This window comes from Neopelma chrysocephalum, unplaced genomic scaffold (genome assembly GCF_003984885.1).
Source record: "Neopelma chrysocephalum unplaced genomic scaffold, ASM398488v2 Primary Assembly neopelma1_142, whole genome shotgun sequence".
NCBI lineage: Eukaryota > Metazoa > Chordata > Aves > Passeriformes > Pipridae > Neopelma > Neopelma chrysocephalum.
Window position 1 is genome coordinate 430,499 of NW_020897804.1, and position 25,957 is coordinate 456,455.

The 25,957-nt window shown below is 36.9% G+C and overlaps 1 protein-coding gene across 7 annotated transcripts in view; it reads left to right on the forward strand.

Moving 5' to 3' along the window:
- The window catches only part of LOC113975665 (DNA polymerase nu-like), a 108,998-nt gene extending 85,918 nt beyond the window's left edge, over positions 1-23,080 (forward strand). For 6 of the 7 annotated variants that reach the window (XM_027699897.1, XM_027699896.1, XM_027699899.1 and 3 more), the window contains 3 exons: positions 483-561; positions 10,780-10,847; positions 21,936-23,080. In XM_027699897.1, the coding sequence (XP_027555698.1) occupies positions 483-561; positions 10,780-10,847; positions 21,936-22,069 (281 nt within the window). In that variant the 3' untranslated portion in view covers positions 22,070-23,080. Of the gene's footprint in view, positions 1-482; positions 562-10,779; positions 10,848-19,454; positions 19,517-21,935 lie in introns of all 7 variants that reach the window. The other variant, XM_027699898.1, reaches the window with a different exon arrangement.
- The last annotated feature ends 2,877 nt before the right edge of the window (positions 23,081-25,957 follow it).

The window sequence follows — 25,957 nt, forward strand, 5'->3', positions numbered from 1 at the left end:
CCACTGCTCTTAACACTGTAATGTAATGAATATATGAATATACATCACATACACATGGAAATACGAAAAAGTACAAAATTAAGGTTCCAAATTGAAATGCAGCACTGAAACAATGTTCTGACCTTTTGTGACAATAAATTTTAATTGATTTATAGATAAATTTTAATTCAAACTTAGATAATTTCAGACTTTTTTTTATAAAAAGGAATTTTTCAACCTATAACTATGACTGACAAATTCACCTTTAATTGACACATAATTTCATATTGTTATTTTCTAGTTTTAATTAACATGTAATTATTTTGTTTGTTATTTATTAATCTTATAATCTGTTTCACATATTACATTAATTGGATCTGCTCGTTTTGAAAATTCTTATAATTCAGAATCTTCAGATGTTTTTCATTCCTATGCCATAGTTCCAAGAAGAACATTTTCCTTTTGCGTGCTTTAAGTTAAAAGCAGATCACTTTCTTTCATAGGCTCTGCAGCTGATCTTTGTAAAATGGCTATGGTGAAGATTTTTACCTCTGTGGTCGTTTCTCCCACTTTAACAGCCAGGTTAGTCATGAGTGACTGCAAAACTGTTTGTTCTTAAAACAAAATTGGTTGAAATGAATATATTTCTGGCATTTTAAGCAGCTGTAGAAATATCATGTATGCCTCTGAGTCTTTTAACAAGCAAAGACTTGTGAGATGGTTTTATACATTTAAAGTTACATCTTTGTACTGTAATGGTTGGATCTGTAAATCCATCCCAAGGCAATAAAATGCCCCAGGGCCATTTAAACTCAGTCAGATCCAGTTCAGTGGTAGTTCCGCATCTTTGAAATCAAGCCCACTGATCATATCCTTCCTGTATTTTGAGGGTATTGTACAGTGGGAATTGAACATTCAATGGGCTGGGAAAAAAAACAGGAATCAGGAAACCAGTACTCAAGCAAAATAAATGAACATTTTTTATTCTTGTATAGATGGCTTTCCTTTGCTAAAGAAAAGCTTGGTCATCATGATTCTCTTCTGCTGTGACTGCTGAGAGTTGGGCAGGAGATCATAGAACGTCCTCAAGAGTTTTACACTACTAGCAGAAATAATGAAGTCTACTTTTCCTGTAAAAAGGATGGAGGGGATGGTGCAGAGAGCCAGGGAGCATTATTATTTGCTGAAATAGAAAGATACTTTGAAGTCAAACAGGCAGAAAAAAAAAGCCCAAACAAATGGGTTCTCATCTTTTGTAATGCTGTAGCAAACAATCCAGTGGCACATGAATTTGTGCAGTAGAAGTTCAAATAAAAGCAGAGACAGCAGATAGTGCAGAACATCAGTGTTTCTGTCATCTAGAAGGGGTCATAACAACTTAGCTGTAGCGATCATATATTAAGGACTTCAGTGGGTATTTAGGTTACAAAGTAACAGGGTTTGGCCTTCCAAATATACTTGGCAATTATGTGTAATATCTAACCTATAAATACTCTGAGTGTGTATGTATCATTTACACACAGTGGTGTTGTCTTATTTGATCCATGTTTGAAAACATAACTTTTAATTACAAATATAAATTCCACTTTTTGAATTCAAAGTTAGAGTTGTTCCTATGCCAAACATAAAACTGTCGAGTGTTCTTGGTAGTACAGATCTGAAATGGGAAATGATTCTTTGGTGGAGATCCTGCCTGCATTCAGACAATGGTACATTTCTGTGTTAAATGTTGGATGATACACTATCACATATTGCATTCTACATTTTCAGGCAGATTCTCTGCACTGATTATAATTCTTTTTGATACCTGAGTTGAATGAAGAGACTGGAATCTGGCAGCTGTGGTGTGGATGAAAATTTCTGTATCAGTAGCAAGCAAAACTTTGAGTTAGATTAGTAATAGAGGAGTAGCCAACAGTGTTTAGTAGGGGAGGCAAGTGGAGGTGCTGAGAGGGCAAAGAACATACTCCCTTCTGCAGTTCCTACCTGGCACACAGATCTTTAGGTTCAGTAACTGGCTGTTTGTTGTCTGAGAAAGCCAAATATCATGTCTGATAAAGCTCATGAACGTTTTCTTCTCTCTCAACAGAAAATTTTGCTTGGGTTTTTATTTCTCAAAACTATTTATTTTAAAGAAGTAGTGTCACCAAATGGCTGAGGAGGTAACAGATATGGGGAAATATTGGAGTTTTACATGTTGAAATTCCTTGTGAAAGAATGGGGGAATGGCTACGCCAGACAACAGCAAAGTATCACTGACTATCCTGCTTATTCTTATCATAAATGTCACGGCTGGGAAAATTCAAAACTGCAAGGACATGTCAAAGAGATAGACTAGTTTAAACAGGAATTTTGAACTCCTGCCAGCCATTAACAACTGGATGGCTTTGCTAGAGGACAGCATTTTAATAGTCAATAATGGCTCCTTGCTGTAATATTTAGTAGGTACTTATGGCCAGACTTGTCAGAAAAGCACAATCAATGCCTTTATAAATTCTGTGAACACTCACCAGATTGGACAGTGGCATTTGAAAGCATCAGTGAGGTGTTGCCAAAAGAGTATGGGACTGAAACTTGAAATATTGTGTTTCCACTTGCCTGCCAGGTGACATTCAGTTAGTTATTTTTTCAGTAGTCTGTTTCTTGATTTTCTTATCAGTCAAGTCAGGATAATGATCCTAACATCCTTTATGAAGCCCTTTGAAAAATATTGTTAAAAGGAAGTGTGTACATGATCGGTGCTCTTGTTGTAACAGTGGGAATGCACAGTAGCTCTTCCAAAATGAGAATATAATCAATCTCCTATTATCATCCCATCAGATCATATTCATTCCAAAGATAGCACACTACTATCTTTTCTTCTATCTTCATCCCCTTGTAAGTATCTTTATTTCCCTATTAGAATTTCTAATTTTGGAAACAGGATTTTCACTTTGAACAGCATATCAAAGGGAAATATCATTTTTACAGGCTTTAGAAGTGTTTATGAACATTTACACTGGGAGACAGTATCCTATTAAACATAGCTAAGTTTTGGCTAACGCTCAACATTTTGTCTTCCTTACCTTGGAAATAAAGAAAAAATAATTCTAGATAAGGTCTTACAGTTTTTAGTGTTAGTTTGCAGTCTTCACTCACAGCACTGCATTCATTGTTCTGCACTATAAGCTGTTCAGCTGTGAGCAAGCTCTGACCTGACAGTGTGAAACTTCATTTTTGTGTGACTAGCAGTTAGTAGATTTTCAGTTATTGTTTGCACATATGATACTGGATTTGGAAGTCAGGGAAAGGTAATCAAGTCACATTTCCATGAGGCTTCATCAGAGAGGCCTTCTTGATGAAACAGGATATTCCACTGTGACTGATCAATTCTGTTTTGGCAACTAGCAGTCTCATTTTTCTCTTTGTGTTCCTTCATCTTTTAATTCAAATGCCAGCCTAGCAGGTTATGCTTTGACAGTAAAAAGTCAATCAGTTACTTGGAAATAATTTTACAGAAACTGGGAAAAGTAGCATTAAATGCAACACATATGATATGGATCTGATATTAGTATGAGTTGGCTACTGGCATCTCTGCATTTTGTGTGGGCCTGACAAGTAATCACAATTTCTTCAGACTTCTTCCATATTACCTAGATCTTTCTTAAGATGCTGTTCTGCTGCTGCTGGCCAAGTTGCTTGCTGAAAATGTGCTGCTGACATAAATTATTCAAGTGCCAGCTTTTACCTGTCTGATGCAATCCACAAAACCTCCACATGATGTTTCCTGCAGGCAGATGATAGCAAAGAAACTTCTGAAGTGAGATCAAGGCATGCAGAAACAGCTGAAAGAAAGATTTATGGAATTGATGAGAGGGTAAAGGTGCTCGATGAACTCAGATGGACAGTTGTAGTTCTTTTCAGTGTTTAAAACATCACTGCAGTGGCAGACACATGGAAGCTTGGTGAGAAAGAAGGATGCTGGCAAACTGTGGAAGAATTGCTGCCTATAGCAATGATTGTACATATTATCATTTTGTAAGCTGAGGCTGCACTGATGGTTACCCGAAGTCTACGTGACACTACATAAACTTCTCAGGAAGTCATTAAAGATGATAATATCCCAACAACATGCAAATTAATTTTAACAAGTCTACAGAACTATTGAGTAATTTGGTGTGAATCCAGAAATTCTGCTTTCTCACCAATTTATTGTTCCTTCAGCACTGGACCCGTGCCACAAGCACACAGCTTTACTTCTTAGCATGTCCGGAGCCTAGTTAAAGAGAGAGGTTCAGCCACAGGCCAGATCTAAATGAGTGATCTGAAAAGGAAAAGCCACCAGCAAATAAAAAGAAAAGGTATATTTTCTTGGTCCCAGCTGCTTTTCAATAGCAGTGGATGCTGGAGGTTTCGTATGTCTTCGTCAATGAACAAACTCCTTAATCAACCTAATGATTTTCTGAGCTGGTGAGCTGTAAATGCAGCTCACTTCTGCAGATAGGTAAATTAGTTAGAAACAGCCCCTATCATCCCAGGAACAACCATTTCGTTATGTGACCTGCATTTTTTTCAGATACAAGTCATGTGATAATTCACACATTTGTTGGAAGTGGCTTCACTTTTAGTATGACACAAGAATCCAGAGGCATTTTTATAAGGTGTGTAGGGATTTAATCATTATTACTTTATGGACTTCTTATCATTTCTCAGATTTATACAAGAAGGCATACTAATAAACCCAACTTCATGATTACATCATAGTTTCAACCAAATACATTCAGTAAAATGCTTAGAGCTGCTGCTATGTGTGTTGATTTTCTTTAACTCTGAGCATAAACCTTACTTCCCTTTATCTGTTTCTTCAGGAATTAAATAATTGTTTTTAATCATGTTTCTTCTCTACCAGTTAACCAGGATTTTCAAGTAAATGCTTATTGCTCTGATACTCTGCCCACAGTTCCCACCCAGGGTATGGATTAATTCTAGCAAGATGGTCAACTTTTAATAATAATAATGGCCAGTCTTCGCGAACGAAGATTTGGGGAAAGGTCTTTTACCTTTCCAGCCTGCGCAATGGATTTTTTAGGTGAGACACAGCCTGCGCTGAACTGAGCCCACCCTTTAATCCTAAGGTTCATCTGCCGGGGCCAAGCAAGCTTGGACAATGGCAGTGAGGTCCTCAGGACGTAGGTTTGTTTAGAGTGACCTTCTCATAGATGGATGGCCTCACAGGGCTAACGAGCTACCATCTGCCCGGGGGACTTGGGATTCGAACCCGTGGTCGCAGCAGTGAGAGTCCTGCATGCTAACCACTAGGCCACCAGGGGTCCCCGGTCAACTTTTACCTATAGCCTAATACTGGAGAAATAGAATCACAAGGAAAAGATAAAAGTTTTGGATTCTGCTTGAGAGGAGAGTGAGATTGTTTCACACACAAATGCTTTTGTTTCAGTAGCAAAAGTTCCCAGATTGTATTGCTATGTCAGAAATGACTGGGAACTCTCCATAGCTGCTGTCCCAGACCAATATGTAGCTCTTCACCTCCCAAGGTGGCCAAGTAACATTGAATTTCCAGGCAGGCTGTAACTTAGGAAAATCATCCCTTTCCTTGAGCATTCAAAGCAGTATTTTGCATGTATCCACAAGATGGTGAACTGTTACCTGAACACTTCATGCACAGTAAGCCAGAGCAAGTCAGAGTTATTCTTTATAGAAAGAACTAAATATATTTAATATGCTTAAATATCACAGCCAAAAAGGACATTCATGATGTAGCAAGTTTTTCAAGGTTCTTTTATGTGAGTTGTTGGATGCAAATAAATGTATTTCATTTATAAAACCCTTTTGAAGGTCACCTTTTAGATTGGTATGTTTTCAAACACTTTGGATACATGCAAAAATTCTATTATCTTTAATTAACCATCTGTTCAGTTTCCTTCTCTTCATGATGTAGCTGCTGAGAAAACCAATTTCATAAATTAGCTGGATTTTTATGGTTAAAATGTTAAAATATCTTGGTCTTTATCATGGAAACACTGGAAGAGGTAGCTTAAAGTTAATGCAAGTGACATTTATGCAGGCATGATGTATCTTGAGCTATAACTTTTATAGTACCACATTAGAAATCCTGATAGAGGCAGCTTCAAAAAAAAAAAAAAACAAACAGGAAAATTCTACAAAATATTACAAAATTATTATAACCTTGTTCCTTAGTTAAGTGACAACTTAATAGGCATTTTGTCCACTGGAATCTGTGTATTTCTGTGGGGAAACTGTGGCAAAGATAAATAACAGTTAGTATTAGTAGTATCAGAAAAAAAATGAATAGTGTTTTAGTGTAGGGAACATGGATATTTCTAAGAAGAATCGGATCCAACATCCATCTGCTCCATTATTGCTGAGTGTGGCCAGTAGCAGATGCTTCAGGAGGGAGGTGTAAGATTTGTAGTAGGGCAGCCTGTCTGCAGATTTTCATCTTCCTCTACTTGTGGGGATGAGTCTAAGTTCTGAAACATAAGATTTAAAAGTCTTCCCACAAATTCATTGTATGTCATAATTTCTAAATGTTCTTGAAATCCATGCAAGTGTTTGTTACATGAGCAGCCATTCTGGCTTTTTCTGACAATGTCTTTCATTACATACCTTTTAAACCAATATTTTATTTTATTAAATATTTATTTATTAAGTGTGAATGTCTCAGATTTTCAAGTCATTAAATTCTTCTTTTCAGTTACAAAACATAAAACGTATCTCCATTGGTGTTTTGGTGTTTGGTTTTGGGTTTTTTTTCATATATCCCCATCTGTCTGATTTCAAAATACCTTACTGGTTTTATCTTTTTTTTTTCTAGCCACTTAAAAGCTTTAATGCTTTTGGGGAATTTTTTTAAACTTACCTTTATATACAAAACTTTTAACCATGTACTCCTGTGTCTGCAGTTTTGAAGTCTCCCATTAAGCATTTAGAGGTTTCAGATTCAAAATGAAAAATGTGATATTACTAGTTGGATTATTATTTAATGATCATTGATTGATTTGATTATGTCAAAAAAAGGGATTGCATAGGATTACAAGGGATTACAAGGATATTAATTATTGAGATATAAAATCTAATACTGTTGTATCAGAAAATGTTCACAATTTCAATGATCAGGGACATGATTTTTTTTAAATGACAAAAACCTTGTCTAAGTAGAAAATGACTGATTTTACCCCCACAAAGTTAATGCATAGAGCTGGGCTTTTCCAGATGTCAGTTCAGAACATCTAAATCAGAACCAACCTTAATCCCTTGTCTATAGAAGGAGCATGAATTTAATTAGTTTGAGGAACTCTTGGCACATTGTAATGTCCTGAAACACTACATGTGGCTGTTAAAAACCAGCCTCTGATAAAGGCTACTATGGCAACCTTGCCTAATTTTCAGACAATCCAGAAAATAGTTAATAAAATATTAGTTTGTGAATCAAAGGCATTCTTATCATCTGTAGAACAAAAAAAAAAATACTAGTCTCTGCCTGGTTTGCAGTTGGTAATCCAGCTGGCCCTACCTCCTAGCAACAGTTAATGAGGGGAGCTTGCTATTTCAATATTCCTTCAAAGTGAAGAGGATTCAATTAAGCTATTAAGCAAAAGTATAGGGTTTTTTTCAAACTTCTTTCACTCAAGGTGTGCAACGGGTGGGTGGGTGCATGGACTGGAACGGTGAAAGCTATGAATTTTGAATGTATAAATTGCTTTGATTTTTTTCTTTCATGTGTATTGATGTCAAATTGAATGCTTCCTTCTGTGGAACAGCATATTGCATACAAGTTTTATTACTTTAACAAGCCTGAAAAAATACAGGTGGCCTTGCACTGTAAGATTGTAGGAGCAGAACCCATTAATTTGGTGTGAAATGGATAAGAAAAAGAGATAAGAGATCATCAAGAAAATATCTAACTTGATTGATGAACGTTAAGGAGGAAATACTATTTCACTTCTTGGCATCAATCTAGGCGATCACGTTTAGCGTTAATTAAATCTTATGTAATACCTTTCATTTGACGATAGAAGTGTATTAGAAATACTTATTTCTTAGATCTCACAAATAATATCCCCATTTTCTATCTGAATTTGCATTGCTTAGGAAAGTAGCAGAGCTAGACAGGGAACCATCAAATGTGAATTTCTAGTTCTGTGTTTAGCAGACAAAATACTGTCCTGAACTTCAACTTAATCACTAGATGTTTAAGATGGAGTAGATGTAACACTGCAACTCTGAGCAGTTCCTCGGTTAACTGGCAATGTAACCAAGCTGTGGGCTGTGCTATTCAGGATGATAAGGATGAGAAACAGGATCCTCCAACCCAGATGGAGAACCAAGCTAAAAGAGCTGTGCTGTTTTCAGTATGTGAACTGGAGTATGTAGAGTTGTGTCAAGTTTATTTTGCTGTCCATACAGAAATTGTGAGTTAATTTATATTGCTTCCACAGGTTTTTGGGCACGCATAAATGTAACACTTAATTCTGGTCGAACGTTGCTCCTCCTGAATGCAGTTTTTCCTTTAGAGATGAGGTGATTAGTAGAAACAATGCTGAGTGGTTTTGAAAATCCTTTTTCTCCATTCCTAAGTTCTGATAAATTTATGATAAAATTTTTATGTATATTGTAAATTCTTCTCAGAAAGGACTTTTCCTTACTAAGTATTCAGAATATATGGTGCTCTTATCCTGACTGAAGGCATGAGGCACTACTCTGGTACAAACAATAACCAGTTTATCATGTTTTTATTGCACTGGTTTAATCAATGCAATTATTTTCACTTATTCCATTGATTCACAGTTTATTCATCTTTAATATTCACTGTTCTGATTTATATCTTTTACATGTCATTTCAATGATTATGAGGATGCTCTTGCTTTAATTAATTTACTTGCATTAGAAATTATAACTTTTCATGTAACTGTATTCTCTTGCTACAGATGATCCTGGTCTTTTCATCTATTTCTTTTTTGTATCCTGTGTCCCAATTTCCTATTAGAAATATGTTAATCTGTTTCCCTCTGCTTCTGACTGTGTTGTAAGTGACTAATAATTTAAGAGCTATTATTAGAGCTCACCACACTGTTAGTCAATGTCACATTGTAATTTAAGGCAGCGTGAAACTATCTTAAGAAACTGTGAAAAGTTATTACTAGTAACCATATTGATGTTTCAGCCATTTGTAAAGAAGTATTTACTTGAATAACTGCGAGGTATTAAGAAAAGTCTACAATGGGCATTTAATTTAAATCATGGGATCACAGAATGGTTTGGATTGGAAGGGACCATAAAGGCCATTTAGTTCCATACCCCCTGCCATGGGCAGGGACACCTTCCACACAACAGGTTGCTCAGAGCCCCATCTAACCTGGCCTTGAACACTTCCAGGGATGAGGCATCCATAACTTATCTGGGCAACTGTTCCAGTGCCTTGCCATGCTCATAAAGAAGAATTTCTTCTTTATATCTAATCTATAACCCTGCCCTCTGTCATTTTGAAGCTGTTACCCTTGTCCTGTCTCTCCAGGCCCTTGGCAAAATCCCTCTGCAGCTCTCTTGTAGCCCCTTTAGGTACTGGAAGGTTCTGTACGGTCTCCTTGGAGCCTTCTCTCCTCCAGGCTGAACAACCCCAACTGTCTCAGCCTGTCCCCATGCGAAGGTGCTCCAGCCCTCTGAGCATCTTCATAGCCTCTTCTGGAGCTGCTCTAACAGGTGCAGATCTTTCTTACATTATATACTAATTGCAAAGAAATTTGGAAATGGATGTTACAGTTTTATGACTTACACTCCCAGCTACAGTACTTAAAGAAGTAATAAAATAGATCTAATAGGAATAAAGTCTAATCAGGTATACTGTATTTTTACTACTACTACACTCAGGGGTTATATGTGCTACATTGCATCTATTCTGCTGTGGACTTAATTCAATCAAATACATTTTTTATTTCCATTGTGAAAGTTCATTTACGTTCAAACCAACAATTTAGGGTCCCACTCCTGTAAGCACTCTACAAATAAGTCACAGTGCATATGCAAGAGACCTATCAATATAGGACTATGGCAGACAAAGAGAAAAACAAAGCAGCAGTTACATTTCCTTACAAAACAGCTCTACCTGAAGAGCTCAAGTACATGTAGCTGCTGAGCTTTCAGGGTGTTACTGCTTTCAGCTGTACACTCTCTCCTTATGAAGGCGACTGTCCTGATAGCACAGGCACTGGATCAGTTTGTGTGTGTGTGCCTGCAGTTTCATTCTTCAACCCACTCGTTTGTCAGCATGAGGACACCCACTTTGCACATAAGTGAAAACATTATTTCCTGGAAAGGACGCAAGTCACTGAGCAGCTAGGAGTTAATACTGGTGTATCAGTGAACCAAATACTTTTACTTTTGACCTAATTTTCATTAGTAAAATCACCCATTTGCGACTACATTTATTCCAGCTCAACTTGAAAAAAACAAGGTATGTTAACAAAACATAGCCTGTCTCCATAATTACTTGCATTTTTCTGCAAATTACATTGGTTTTAAGTAATACCTTGTCACGTCATCAAATCCCTGAATGACTTTTATAAGTTAGCAAGCACAGTCTGGGTTTACAACCATGGCCTTTATGTTTCCAGAATATGTGGACTGGCAATTCTTTTAAATCCATTCATGGTATTTTAATTTTCTTTGGGTGTTTATTTTCACTTTAACTTATCATTGTGTGTGTGACAAGTAGTTGATGATATGAATGGAAAGAACTGTTAGAATTTTTTGCATATGTTATCTAAAGTCTCTGAATTTTTTCAGGTTAATTGCCCAGATCCATGATGAATTGTTGTTTGAAGTAGAAGATTCTCAAATCCAGGAATTTTCAGGTAAATACTATCTATCTTGCTCTTTCCCTCCCACCTCATTTTTACTCCCCATATCCTGTGATTTCTCAGAGAATAAAGAGCTAATGTAGCAAGAAGCAGCACATTGATTCTCACAATTAGGAAAATGTATACCAAGCAGATTTTTCTGAATTTTTCCACCCCTGGCTCTTATGTAGATAAAACGTGATATACTTATCATCTGGAATTCATCACCATGCTTATTTGTATTTAGTTTTCTTATCAACATTCCATCATCCAGTGTGTGAATTCTGTAAAACTAAATAATAATATTTTCTCCAAGGTTTTAAAGGGTTTTAGAAGAAAATAGACCGGCTTTAAAAAGTATGGTTTGAAAAGTAACTTCCTAAACACTTTGGATTGGGCCCTGTTACATAAAGAAGTATGAAATTCTTAATGTAAGCATATAATGTACTGTAATTTCTAAGTTAGTTTACTGTTTTTTTTAATATTAAGAAATCTTTATGATGGCACTCTCAAGGTTAAGGTAAGTAAAAGTTCCAGCCTACATTTTTATCCTCTTATCTGGCTTACTTCCAGACATTATTTCCTAAGCCAGAGTTTATCTCAGCATCTGGTACAAATTTAGTTCACAAGAGAGGCCACATAGGAGGCTGTTTGGTCTCTTCTCCGGTAAGTAGTGGATTTATTCCTGTAGGCACCGAATGTTTATTCACAAACTTTGGTCTTGTTTGAAGCTCAACAACATGTTTGGCTGAAACAATTAGCATAATGTCACAAATGTTTTAAATGAACCGTACAAGAAATATCTTTCATTATAACCTAAGCATCTAATAAAAAATTAATTTTCACCTTCCTGTGCTGCGATCATTTGAACAGTGCAATTTGCTATATTAGTCTCATTTCATCATTGATCCCTCTTGTGAGTATTAGTTCAAAATGAGAACATTAAACCTCCACCTAATCTAAACAAACTACCTGGGAAATATTTCAATTCAATATATTAGAGGCATTGTAATGAATTAGGTTAATATATTAACATTTGACCTCTAAATAGAGGAGTTCAAATCTGATTTAAATTAAAAAAACACCATATAATTTATTTGAGATTGCAGTATCTACTCAGAAAAGGCAATGTCTAAAAGGGACATACTTTCAGAATTAGGAAGTGTAGCATATTGTAAGAAATCTGTAAGAGATCATAGAACAATTTTTATTATCTTATTTTGCATCAATTTGCATTAAGTATAGAGCTAATATACCCAAAAGATGAAAATTATTCATGGTTGCTTATACATCTAGAAAATCACAGATTCTTCCCTCATTGGGTCAAATTCTGATCTGTATTACTAGTATGAATTTGTAGCAAATTCAGGAAAAATCAATACTTTTCAAGTATAACAGAAAAAGCTCTAGTTATTGTATGGACACCAGTAATACATTATCCCACTATAGAAACGTGATGACTAGGGGCTTTTTTCTGAAAACACTAAGTCTGGTTCAAATACTCAAGACTGGAGTGCACACCACACAGCAACCAATTCATGTATCTCCAGGTGCAGCTGCAGCGTGCAGAACAAACAAATCTGTAAATTCCTTGTCGTGCTTCAAAGTTATCACCTTGTAATTGAAGTCACTAAGATGACCTTTAGAAAATGGACCCGGGCAGTTCTAGAGGTGTGAGATACCTTGGAAATTGTCATTGCACTTAACATAGACTGCCGAGCTTGAGTGTTCAACGTGGGAGTTTGTTTCATTCTGCTGATTGAAGATTGATTTTTTGATTTGTCTCTACTTTGCCCTAAGAGGCAAAGAAAAAAAGAAAATTCTGTGTTACAGGAACTTTCAGATATACTCACTTATGTCAGAACAGAAGAATGTCTTATTCTTAACACAAAAGACCAATGTAAGACATTCATTTCCTTCTTCATCTTGTGATTCGTTCATTTCCTTCCTCTTTATTCGTGACTGGGGTCTGGGCTCCCCAGTACAAGGCAGGGACGGACTGGAGAAAGTACAACGAAGGGTCACAAAGATGATGAAGGTTCTAGAGCATTTCTCCTATGAAGACAGGCTGGGAGAGCTGGGGCGGTTCAACCTGGAAAAGAGAAGGCTCATGGGATCTTAATAAAGTATATCCATATCTGAAGAGAGGGCATAGAGAAGGGAGCCAGGCTCTTTCCAGTGCTGCCCAGTGACAGGACCAGAGCCAGTGGCCACAAACTGAAACACAGAAAGTCCCCTTTGAAGATTAAGAAACAGTGTTTTACTGTGAGGTTGACTGAGCACTGGCAAAGGTTGCCCTGAGAGGCTGTGGACTCTCCATCCTTGGATGTGTTCAAAGACCTTCTGGACACGCTCCTGGGCAACCAACCCTACGTAGCCCCTATGAACAAATGGGCCGGACCAGGTAACCTCCAAAGGTTCCTTCCAACCTCCCTGACTCTGTGTTTTGTGAATAGTGCTACTACTGGTAAAAGAACTAATCCAAGTTGTCTTAAAAGGGTTCAAAGCTGGCTCTTCTCCAGTGTCATTAATGAGGATTTTGCTTGATCTGAATAGGCAGAGAAAGGGTGCATCTGCACTAGCATCCAACTTCCAGTCAGAAGTACATGCTGAAGCAGATCTCCCTATTGTCCCAGTCTGTGATGTGAACAGTTTTGGTTCACATCACAGAGCAGTCTGAGAGCAGTTGACCTAGATTCCTTTCGGATGAAACTAAATAGGAACACTCTTTTCTCCTAATCTTTTCCAATTATTTCAGGAGCTGCTACTGAGGTAACAGATTAGGTATATGAGTTTTAAACCAAAGAAGTGTCACTAGGATGCCTGCTCCTAATTCACTTCAGTGCTTTGAAAATCAAAATATGGTTTTCATCTCTTTACCCAAAGTTCTTTCACCCTTACTATTCTTATTTTTATTTGCCAATATTCTTTAGCTGTCAGCTTTGTCTTTACATATCTAATGAGCTTTTGTCCATTCAGAAACTTTAAATTACAGAATCTGCTGACTTGCAGTTTCCAGCCTGTAGTTTAATGATCCAGAGAGAAATCTCAGTTGTACAGTCACAAAGCTCAGTAAAGGGAAAGACGTGGACTTAAAGCTAAAGGGCAGTGTTTGAGGGCTTTAATGGACTACAGTTCAGTGCTGTGTTATTCTCCTGCATTTAGTGTGATCCAAGAAGCACTGGCCTTCTATTCAGTGTGTTTGCATTCTGATTCCAGTCATGTTTCTGATGTTGCTTTTCCAGGAAAGCAACTACAGATATATGTCTCTGTTTTCTTATTTGCAGAATGGATATGAAATCTTTAAATATTTTTAAGATTTATAAACGGAGAACATATAGGTAAATAGTATTATTTCATTAGATCATAGTGGAGAACATAAGCCTTCTCAGCAGCATTTCCCTCATAGAAGTGTCTCCTTTGTATTGTTATACAAGATTAAAATGTCTGTTTGCTTCTAAGACTCTCCTGAATGGGGGCTGAGAACTGCCACAAGGAATTGTAATGCTGGTGCTTTCTTTAGTTGTGGTTAGGACTTCATAGGCCCCAGTAAGAATTTTCAGAACTTTTCAGTATACAGAAATCCAATTTATAGTGCATCTAATAACACACAGATGATTTTGAATCTTTTGAATCTGATAAACAAGAGGTATGCAATAAGGTGTTCTTTTTCTCTAATATCTACTTCTGCACAAAGCACTGCATGTAACAAGTTAGGTGTTATCTGTATTTTGAAGAATACCTTTTTCCAACAGAATCCATCACCCACAGTTTTATAGTATGCATATGGCTCACTCTGAATGGACGAGGCAAAACATCATTTATTTATAACAAGGCTTTGGGTGTCCAAGCTTTGACACAGTCTGAAATACAATGAAGCACCTACTACTCTGAATTATGTAATTTTCAGCAAAGATATGGCATATTATTTCCCTCAGTTCTCTGGTTAGGGCAAGAACATACCAGCAAAAGAGCTTTTTACAATCCTAATTTCCTATTAGAGGGTGCTTGGGATGTTCAAATCAAAACATTTGGCAGAAACTCATTTGGTTTGGGCAGAAGACTCTCAGCTTTACCATCAATAATCTGCCTGGTTTCTAGCCAGCTTGCCTGTCTGGCTTCCTCACATCCTGAGTTCTCCAGCAGCCCAGGAAGCAGAAAGGCAGATGATATTTTGGGAATGCCAAAAACTGGGCTCTTGGATCTGAGAAGCCTCAGCATCTCTAGTTCTGAAGTCTGTGTAATCAGGTAGACAGACTGTCCCCAGATCAGACAGTGAGTCTGTCCAGGGACTCTGGAAGAGTATTCAGGAACTGCAGAACCCAATTTTTCATTTTGTGGGGACTGTTTCTGACCCTGCCACTCCATGCTGTGCTTGAAATGCCTCTTTGCCCTTGGATTATTCTGAATACATTACTGCTCAAAGGGGGAAATACACTTTGGGGTGAAGAAATGCAGAACAATTTTTTTTTTTTAAAGTAAAAGGATACCTCTAGTTACAGCTGTAAAATCTGATTTCTGATGTGTGTTCTATAAATACCTGGTGGATCTGAAAGGTGAACTTTGCCAGTGGTGATTACCGTGGATTCTTCCATGTCTTTCTGCCTGCTTAATTGCATCCATTAGTGATAATTAAATGAAAGACACTTGATACTTTGGAGTAACATCTTTTTGTAGAAATATATGTATTTCAGTACTTTGTGTTCAATATCACAGTACATTAGAGTAATTTTTAAAGTTTTTTTTTTTAGAACTCATAATTATACATTATTGATAGAATTAAAGGTTTTCTGCATCTGTTCTTATATTTTGTACATGTAAAACATAGAGTTTTAAACAAGTCTTCTAATATTTTACCAGGTATAAAATATTTCAGCTGAAGTACTTACTCTAAGAACACCAGAAAAACCAGTTTAAGGAAAAAAAAAAAAATAAACTAAGCCTATTTATTTTGCTATTCATATAAATTCAGAATCTTACTACCTAAAGAACAGTATCTTAGGTTTTTTTTATCATCTGCCAGTACAAATTTTTGGCTCGTACACAAATTCCATGAAATTTCATTTTATTCTGCTACAATTTCCCGCTTAATGGGCACTGAGGCAGCTGCATAAAAATGTGCACATGTTCAAAAGGGGACTCAAGTAACAGAAGAACAAAAGAATGAACTGGTCATCACAAGTTAGTGGCATTTTCTGTCCTCTGAGCTGCCTTTTTCTAACTTGAAAAACACTGGTGCATAAACTAAAGATGCCTCCAGATAGCTTTCAATTTGCAAAAATCCCTGTTCCATAGATCATATGTCTGGCCAGCTTTGACATGTTTCTGGAGTCATAATTTCATAGGTGAGCGCGCTTGAAAAATGTCTCCAGTTCGATAGGGACAAATAAGCTTTTGTTCCACAGCAGGCATGCGTGTCTTTCCTTTGTTCCTATTCACAGCACTTTCAATAACCATGTTTATCCTGGCCGGTATCAAGAAAATCTAATATACGTTAAGACATACGTTAAAATTTCAGTTCCCTTATAATCTTTTAACTTTGCTGTCACTGGTTTTTTTTATACATAATATTTTAGTGTGCATACTTAGCACTTACAAAGCATTTCAGGATGAGTATAATCAACAACTTTCCTAATTGCTGACTCTGGGTTTTGAGAGATAAATTACAAGGATTGGGAGAGCAGCATTTTACAGATGCCATTGCAGTATATGGCTGGCTGTAAAGGAACATTTTAAAATTAATAATTTATGTGCCCCAGATATACTAGATTCTTTGACTGAACAGAAATAATTATTATTCCCAAAGCCTCTAATCTAAATCTTAGAAAAGAAACAAAAAATTAAGAGTGGTAGAGACATCTATTTAAACACTGCAGTTCCTTTTTTAGTGACCACACTCTAAAATGTATATGAGATAAAGAAGATAGAGTTGTGTATGTCTGGTTGTTTATTTTGAGCTTTGAGAAAGAGGAGAGTTTCAAGGAGATTTGAGAAAGTAGCATGAGATTCAGATGTTATGTACATAGGACTAAAGGGGACCTATCCTGCGATTACATACCCCCATGCCATATGGTCTCCTTTATAAATTTTCATCTCCATATGAAAAATTACTCCCACTAGGGACTGTTCCAGAATTTCATCTCGCTAAAATCTAGAACTTTACATTTCCAGTCTAAATGTATTCAGCCACTATACCTATTTATTTTTGTGCAAAGACTGTGATTTAGTTTAAATGCTTCCTTCTTCCCTGTTTACTGTTGTAGCAGACGACTGAACATGAATGGCAATCCAGCTGCCTTTTCTTGATATTTCTGTTATTATATACTTATTATTTCATTCAAAATCTGTGGTAAAGTAGATGTAGGTACATCTTTTGTATATTTGCAAAGGTGTGATTTCAGAAGGCTGAAATGCAGGCACAACAACTCAGATTGCTTGAAATGAATGGCTTTACTATGCCACCCACTAAACTCTGGGTTGAGAAGAAGTCAGTGTGACATGAGAAAGAGAACAGGGAGCCAAACTGACACAGAAAAAAGGAATGAAGAAAATGGAGCAAACTCACAGAGAGGTTTTTAATGGTTGTCAAAGTGAATGAGGAACCATTGGGTTTGTTCACTGATGTGGCCATTTTAATCTGTGCTTTTTAAAATTAAGAACAGTTAAGAATGCAGCAGAATTCTGACTGTGCCAGATGCCTTAGAGCGAAAAGTCTGTCAACCAACAGAGAAAGCTGTTGCAATCATTGCTGCCATCATGAATCCCCTTTTGGGGATAACAGTTAAATGGGAGAGAAGTAGTCATCTTCAGAGGTCTAGAGAACTGGGGGAAAACTGGTCTAACTCATTGCATATGCAGGCTATGAGAGGATAACACCTGTGTTCTGCACTTCTCATGCAGCCTGGTAGGGAGCTTACTGATGGAAAAAATGTTTATCCAGGACTTACTGGCCACCCACTTAGCCCTCAGAAGGCATCCCACCTGGCTGGGGTGCCCCAGCGTCTGCTGCATTGCTGACCTCCTGGAGCCGACAGCTTGTTGAAATTCAGAGTGGGCTTCCCAGTCCAACACTCTTCTATTAATAGCCATGTTGACTTGGACTGGATTTCAAATGGGTAATTATTTAGGCCAGCACTTCTCCCTTCACAATCTGCGATTGCAATGTTTGTTTCTGCGCTCCAAAAATGATGCTGTGTCCTACACTGGACCATGAATTACCTCAAATCTAACATGAAGCAAATATATAGGTGTAGCTGTACATAGATGTGTCAACAAATGTCTTGGTTTCCTCAGCTTTGGCATTTGAGCCGCTGATCCTTTGAGTTCCTGCATAATTTGGACTTGATGGAAAAGCTCATGACAGCTCATTAGCACGCAAGTCTGAGTGAGCCAACACGGCCTGAGCCCTGCACTTCTGTTCAGGCAGAAGCTAGTTATCCTCATCATTATTAGCAAGCCATCCTCAGTGTCACCCATGTGACACCAAACATTACATGCTGCTCTTCATTGCTGGCATCATTAGGAGAGGTTTTGGCAGCAGCCAGAGCAACAACCATACACAGCTTCTTAGAGTTCTTGTTGCTCCTTTGCCTCTAACCTCAGCTGCCAAAGAACCATGATGTGCATCAGGGGATAACTTCAAAGGAAGCTTCTCAGTAATCACGTGGGTTTCGCTCCAGCACCTCGTATCACATTCCCTGCTATCCCTCACTTCTGTGAGGCACATGACCACATCCATTATTTAGTCATCCATCCTGTCGGAGCGGTGGAGGTTGCTCCACATCTTGTGTTCTGGGGCCGCCTGGTATTCCTATTTCACTTTCACTAGCCAAAAATGATTTTTTTTTAAAAACTGTTTAGCCACTCAATCTCTCTTTGATTTTTATTAGAACAATATGTGTTGCAGCAGCAATCTTTGTCAAGCAAAACACTAATTAGCAGGACCAATGATGACAAATCTGATCCCAAGTGATTGATTTGGAATAATTATAGATGCATTTGCACAGTAATAGTGAGCATAGTGTTACAGCATGATGAGTTGTTAAGTTACATGAATTATACTGAAGTTTAATTGTTTAGATTCTTGAGAGCTCTACTATCCCACAGGGAAGATTTTTTTAAAATTTGGCTCTGATCTTTTTACTTTGAAGAATAAGATATTTTAAAAAGTTCAGACTTCTAGTGGTTCTTTTCCCTAGCTTTTTCTTTTCTTTTTAATTGAGTTTTATGGCCGCACAAAAAAATTAAAATGTATAAAATGTAACCAAACATATAGTTATGAGTACTGAACTTAAAAGCTGAGAAATTCAGCACTCAGACATTCTGTATGTACTCTATATGAAATATATTAATGCTGTACTTATTTATATATGGGATATAGAAGTTAAATAATTCTGCAAATTTTACTGTAAAATTCAGTTTAAAATAAGGAATTGAAACTTCCATAAGAGATAAAATGTAACTTAAAAATAATCTGAAAAAGTTGTAAATAGTAAATTTTTTTTTACACAGAAATGCAAGTACTATATAAGAAAATATAAAGCACGTGATTTTTTTATATATATGTACATAACAATGCTAACATGGAAAATAAAGCTGTAAGTTTTCAAATTAACCTTACAGCACTGGTAAAAAGAACAATGGAGTCCCTGCAGCAAACAACAGCCTTGGAAGTGCCACTAAAGGTAGGGATAATTCTGAATTTCCATTACTGTCTCAGGCATGCTTAGCCTTGTACATTATCATCATCATATCAAGAATCTAGCAAAAACTAGTTTGCCTTCCACTTCAATAGTTTCATTTTCATATTTGTGGGTAATTGCTTTTTAAAATTACTATAAAAATTCTAGGGGAAAATAACTGAAAGAAAGTCAACCTCCCTTTTGGAAAGTGAGATTGTCTTAGCAATGCAGTATGGTAATTTCAAAATCTATTTCATTCATTGCCATGAAACTTCTGTTGGGTGTGGTAGAGTGAAAAATATGTCCCTTTAATAGGCTTTCTAGATGTGCCAGGCATTTGTTACTGTTGAAAAAATATTGCAAAAGATCTTTCTTCAGTAATTTTCACTTAGAAAATGGGTCTATTTAACATTTCCATGTGGGTGCCTAACAGACAAAGCAGACAAAATCCTTGGTCACGTTCAAAGTAGAGGACATCATCTATCAGACCAACATCTGTAAAAACTAAGTAAATAGCTGAGCAAATAGCTATTTTATCTATCTGTGTATTGAACCTAATTGTAATTATTTTATAAAATAATCATATTTCTCTCTCTACTGGTACCCTTCACCCTTGCCTACTGCTCAGCTTTTGTTGCTTGATAGAAAACACTCCCAAGCTTTACAAACTGCGTTTCTGTAGGTTGATTACATTGTACACCTGTGTTTGCCTAGCTTCTTTTGTTACAAATTCCTCAAAAGAAAAAGAGAAGCAAGTGTTTTTCAAGGTATACTACATTTAAATATTTTAATTACCTTTAATTTCAAGCTATACTACATTTAAATATTTTTAATGTAATTAAAAGCATGTATTTACTCTCACACTGCTATAAAGTTCATAAAAATAAATATGGTATTATTGGTGACATATAAATTTAATAGCAAGACTACAGTTCTTCCTTAGAAGACTTTTTGGTAGCTTTTTGACAGGCAACAACGTGCATACTTTGCCTGAGGAAATCATGGCCATGAAATAAATATGAACACTTTAATAGGTTTCTAAGAAAGACAAATGTTTACATGGTTACTGAGAATGTTCAAAATTACATGGGTAGAATATAATTTTCGTGTTACATGTTTCAGACTAACCATTAGCTGGCAGAAGGTTTCAATGTCCTGTGGACAAAATGGGACAAACAATCTTATTCCCCTCTGTCTAAGGTGTTTTACTGTCACACACTGACAAATTCATCCTGATGCATTAGCAAATGGATTCACAATGCCATTCCTATCAGAACAATAATTCTCTGTTTAAATTAAAATTCCAACTGTGTTTTAATAGGTGAAAGGAAACATTCTTGGACAATAGGTGGTTCTCTGGGGGTTTCAAAGATCAGGACTTTTTAGTAGGCAGGAGAAGTATTTGGAGAGATATATTTCATTACCCTTGTTTGGTCTTCTTTTCCTGAGCAAATTACTGTAGGAGTCCTGACATACTTTTACTCCTACAGCACGCCAGACTACATGCATCATGAAGATACTTCATCTTCCTCTGAAGCATACAAAGAGATCAATGACAGAGGCCAGATAGATAACATAACATACCAACAGCTTGATCTCAGAGAAGAAATTGAGAGTGATCTTTTAAAAAGAAGTCTGTATTTTTATTCATGTTGTTTACCCTTCTATACAGTAAGAATATGTCTTTAAGAATTAGAGATGCTGAAGATGAAAAGGTTTTCGTGAAATGCTCCTGCTTTCCTTCAGCAGACTTACTTCAACTAAATATGTGTTATGTGCTCTGTTAATATGAATATTATTTTTTAATATGGAGACAAAATGTCACTAAAGTAGAGCACACATACAGTCTTAATGGGGAGAGAGCTCTTTTTCTTCTTTGAGGTAAAGAATGCTTTATCTTTGAAGTAGCTTTTTTTCCAAAATAGAGTCCTTGCTAATGAGGCAGCTTTCATGTCAGCAAATCTACTGTGTACCAGAGCACCAGGAACTGCAAAACAAACTGAAATTAAACCAAAGCAACAATAAAAATACCCCAGAATTTGAAAAGTAGGTGGTAAAAAAACCCCATAGTATCTTTATGCATTACTGACAAAGTTGCTGATGATGAACATCAAAATCACCATGATGATTTTGTAGCTCTTTTGAAAAGCATAATAAGATGAATTTTGCATTAGCATATTCCTTGCAATTCAGTAACATGTATTTGCAATTTCAAAACCAAAGGTTAGTCTTAATTGTTAAGGTATTTTAATCAAAATTGTTGCAATAATAGAGTATTAATAGAAATGAAGAACATTGCATGATGGATAGGTATGTAATCCAGAGCAGTATCAACATCCAAGGGGAAAAGCAAAAATAGTAATCTTGCTATTTGTGATGTGTTTGTTTGTTTAAATGTTTATTTTTTTTTTTATTCTGACAGGTTCCCTTGAAAGTGATTCTCACCACTGGGAAATCATGGGGGTGTATGACAGAATTGCAGGAGATGTAAAGCAGCCATCGGGGATGTTATTCAGTACCCGAACACCTCATTGGCCTGTGCTGATTCCTCACTGAATCACTAGGCAACAGCGCTGCTGGATCTTTCATAAGCACCTAATACTCTGCATGTGAATTTTTTTACTTCATTTTGTCTGTAGCCCTAGGCAACAGCAGTGAGATAAAACTGGTTTTTACCAGTTCATTGTGTTTCCTTTAGCCAAGGTAACCAGCGGGGAGCTGCTTTTGTTCAGAGCTAAATTACTACATGTAAGAAATGAAACAAGACAATATTAACCCTTTGGGAACATCACAAATATATTTGAGTTAGAGGGATGTTTAGACTTTAATGTTAAATATTTTGTGAGGTGCTTGTGTAAAAATACTTCTACACTGGCACTATTTGAACTGTATCAGCAAATGCTTAACTGTTGTATTCAGCTTATTTCGTATTTTGTGAGTAGAATGCAGATGCTTGGTGTTCATCACATATTAAATGTCCTGTTCCCCAGAGTTAGAAAAAGAGTTCTTTGGAAATGAACTTGATTTTTATCTAGAATTTTGGAGCAAAACAAAAAGCCTAAATGCAATAAAAATAACCAGATTGTTGTCAATTAAGTTAATTTCAAACTCAATTTGCACCCTGTAATCTCAGCATACTTTGGAGGAGGTATTACAGTTTTGCCTAATTTATTACTTTTATTACTTATGTAATGCTAAATATTGTCTAGATAAATTTTAGGATTTAGCCTTGTGCATCTAAGGATTCAGGCTCTTACTCTAATGTTTGGATTTTTTTATTGATAATTTGGTTTTCTGTAGAGTTTATTCTTTAAATGAGCTTGTTTCATAACATTACTGTTTTACAAATTCTGTCTCCATGCTTGTGGAATATGAAGCTGTCCTCAAAGTCTGCTACTAATTAATCAGAAGTTGAAGTCAAGCACAAAACTTTTAAGAGGTGTTCAGTATGTTTCAGCATTAGACATCAAATTATCAAAGTAATACAATTTAAATTTTAGAAATGTATGGTTACAAAGACTTTGCAGCATTTTTAATTTGTATAATTAAATAATTTTGCATTGTACTTAAAGGCATTAAACTATTAAACATTGTTTTCTTATGTTGCTTATTAATCATACATAACCTGTCAGCTGAAGTGAATCAGTCGTTTCTAAAAATGGATTCTTATAGTTATAAAATTGGCAGTGATCATGTAAGCGAAGTCAGAACCTTCTGCATATTAATGAGGGGCAGCTCCTTGGCTGGGGGGTCCAGCCTGGGTGGCTGTGACACTGCACCAGGTCGTGTGAGCAGAGGGCCTGATTCCACCTTTCCAACAGAGAAGAGGCTGCACAAATTTTCTTATGCTTTTTGCTATTTTCAAGCCTTCTGTGTTTACAGTGGCATTTAATAAGTGTGAATTGTTCTGCTGTCTCATGTGTTCCACTCCTCTTGAAGACCTACTGTTTTCGGGAGGCCTGTACTAATTAAGCCCAGTTCCTCTAAGGCTACATTGCTGACCTTCCTACTATATGGAGGAAGTCATCATTTTTTTCTCAGCTGATTTCCACCTTGTGTATTTTTCTTAGGATGCCTACTTTTAAACTAGATGTTGTATTTTTTCAAGTCCTGAACAACACTAGGAACACCCTTCAGCCTAACAAATAACAAAAACATGCTTAAGGACAAAAAGAACCTCGATCCACTTGTGTGAATTGACATCTGTTCAAATATGAAGCTACAGAAATGCAGAGGTCACCATACAGAACAAATTTTCAAACACAACCTTTCACAAAAGACTGTCAGTCACAGTTCCCCAGACGTGTGCACTTTGTAGAGGTTGTCATACAGCAGGCAAAGTTAATATTTTGTTCTCCTTGTGTCACAGTTTCTTCATGGTTTTAAATTTCCAAAGAGTCAGCTAACAAAAGGAAGAGGACCAAGCAATAAGGCACCACTTTTTCACACATGTCCAAGGGGTCATTCTGTGTGCACTGGTGTGAGAACAAAAGGCAAACTGGCATAATTTTTGAGGATTGCTGCTGACCAAGATCTCAAGACTTGGTGCAGTTTGTGTCCCCACAACTTGCAGGATGCATACTGTGAACTCAATATATCTTTCCAGTGTTCCTGATTCTCCAGTAAAGAAACTGAGAAACTTTCTCCACTTGAGAAAGGGTAGTGTTTGCAATCATTTCCCAGCAAGGTCCTCTGCACAAGGCATCACTTTTATCACACTTGTGTGCTGATCTATGTGTAACTATAAAATCTGGGCAGAGAAGTTTTTCCAAACCTTAGGCAAGGTCTGAATCTAAAGAGCCATTATAGGGAAGCAAGGCCAGTCTTGACCACAGATTTCCTCCCAAATAAATACAGGTGAAACTGTTCAGTATGTGATGACTGCCAGGAATTCCTTTGGGCAGCACAATAATTTCACACCAGAGAACTCAAGACCCTTATTATAATAAAAGACCACCTTTTCAGGTTATTTTGGTTCTGCCTGAAAGGGACTTTAAAACATGGTTAGGCTCAAACAGGAACAACCATAAGAGCCCTTTTCCATCCTTAAAACTCTTGATCTCTAGAATGATTCCCTTTTTCTCACAGCCCTTGAAGAAGTACTGGGAGAGCAAGAAACAAAACTTCTGTTTGAATTGCAGAACCCTGATCAATGAGCATGGGAAATCACAGAATAGATGGGGAGAGGGAAATAACTGGTTGTACTGAGGTTCAGATATCCTTTGTGAGCAGAAATTTCATTAATTGATTCTCTGAACACAATAATAGCCCCTTTTGAACTGATTTGTGTCTTTGGGTTTAATTTCAGGTGTGTCTTTTGTGGCCTGAATGTTCCCCTAGATCATCTGTAAATCTCTTCATCTGCCATGTGGAGTAATGGAGAAGGAGAGCTATTAGAACATACTTTAACTCAGTGTCTGGGGGAAATGGAACAGCACAGCTCTTTGCTGGTGTTTGCATGGATGACATGGCAAATACTTACCTGCTTGCAAATCTTCCAATGTCCACACACCACTGTGGGATGGCATAACTGATCTTGAACATTGGTCCTACTTGATAATAACCACAGCTCAAGCACTGGTCTCAGATTTTACGTGAGCAAGACATTTTACACATGAGGAAGAAAAAAGTCTGTTTTTCAAAACTGAGACTAGATTAAGGGATTGAATCTGCTAGAGCATCTAGGACATCATCTCTTCATGTTAATGATTGAGAAATGGCCCTTTAAAGTAAACTTTTTTCATGTTTTGGGAGTCAAAACCTGTTCCTCTCATTTCCTGTTTAATCTGATTTTAAAAGGAGGCCACAGAATGGGTTCAAGGTTGTATTGTAGTTTCCTGATATATTTTCTCAATGGCCTAAAACGTCTTTTCTCACTTCACCATTAGAAGACCAGTCTGGACAAATCCCTGAGTAACCTGGTGTTGACCTCACAACTCACCCTACTTTGAGCAGGAAGTTGGACTAGAGACGTCCTGAAGTCTCATCTAACCTGCAGTTTTGTCTTATGTCATTCCTCAGTTGGACAAGGCATATCAGCAGTCATCTAGATGGAAGACAAACCAGACATTCCCTTCAAATATTCTGCTGCACCACATTAAAATATATAGTGCCATACCAGAAGAAGCCCCAGAAATGTTTTGGGATTTCATTCCTCCTTCCCACCTGTGTTGCCTCATTCTGTGCCAACATTTACTATGTTCCCTGGCTCACAGGCTCACTTTTGGCTGGCATACTTCCTTTTGGTATTAGCAGGTTGTCAGAAACATTCAGGGAGTGGAATGGAATCCGTTCTTCTTTCTGCCATTCTGCAATACTTTTAGTAGAGAGTGCATTTCTGGGGTTTAAAATAAATTTCAATCATGTCCTGTTCTTTGCCTTCCTGGGAAACATCCCCAGCCTGGTCAGCTCATCTCTACTGGAAACAACAGCCACTGTCAGCTG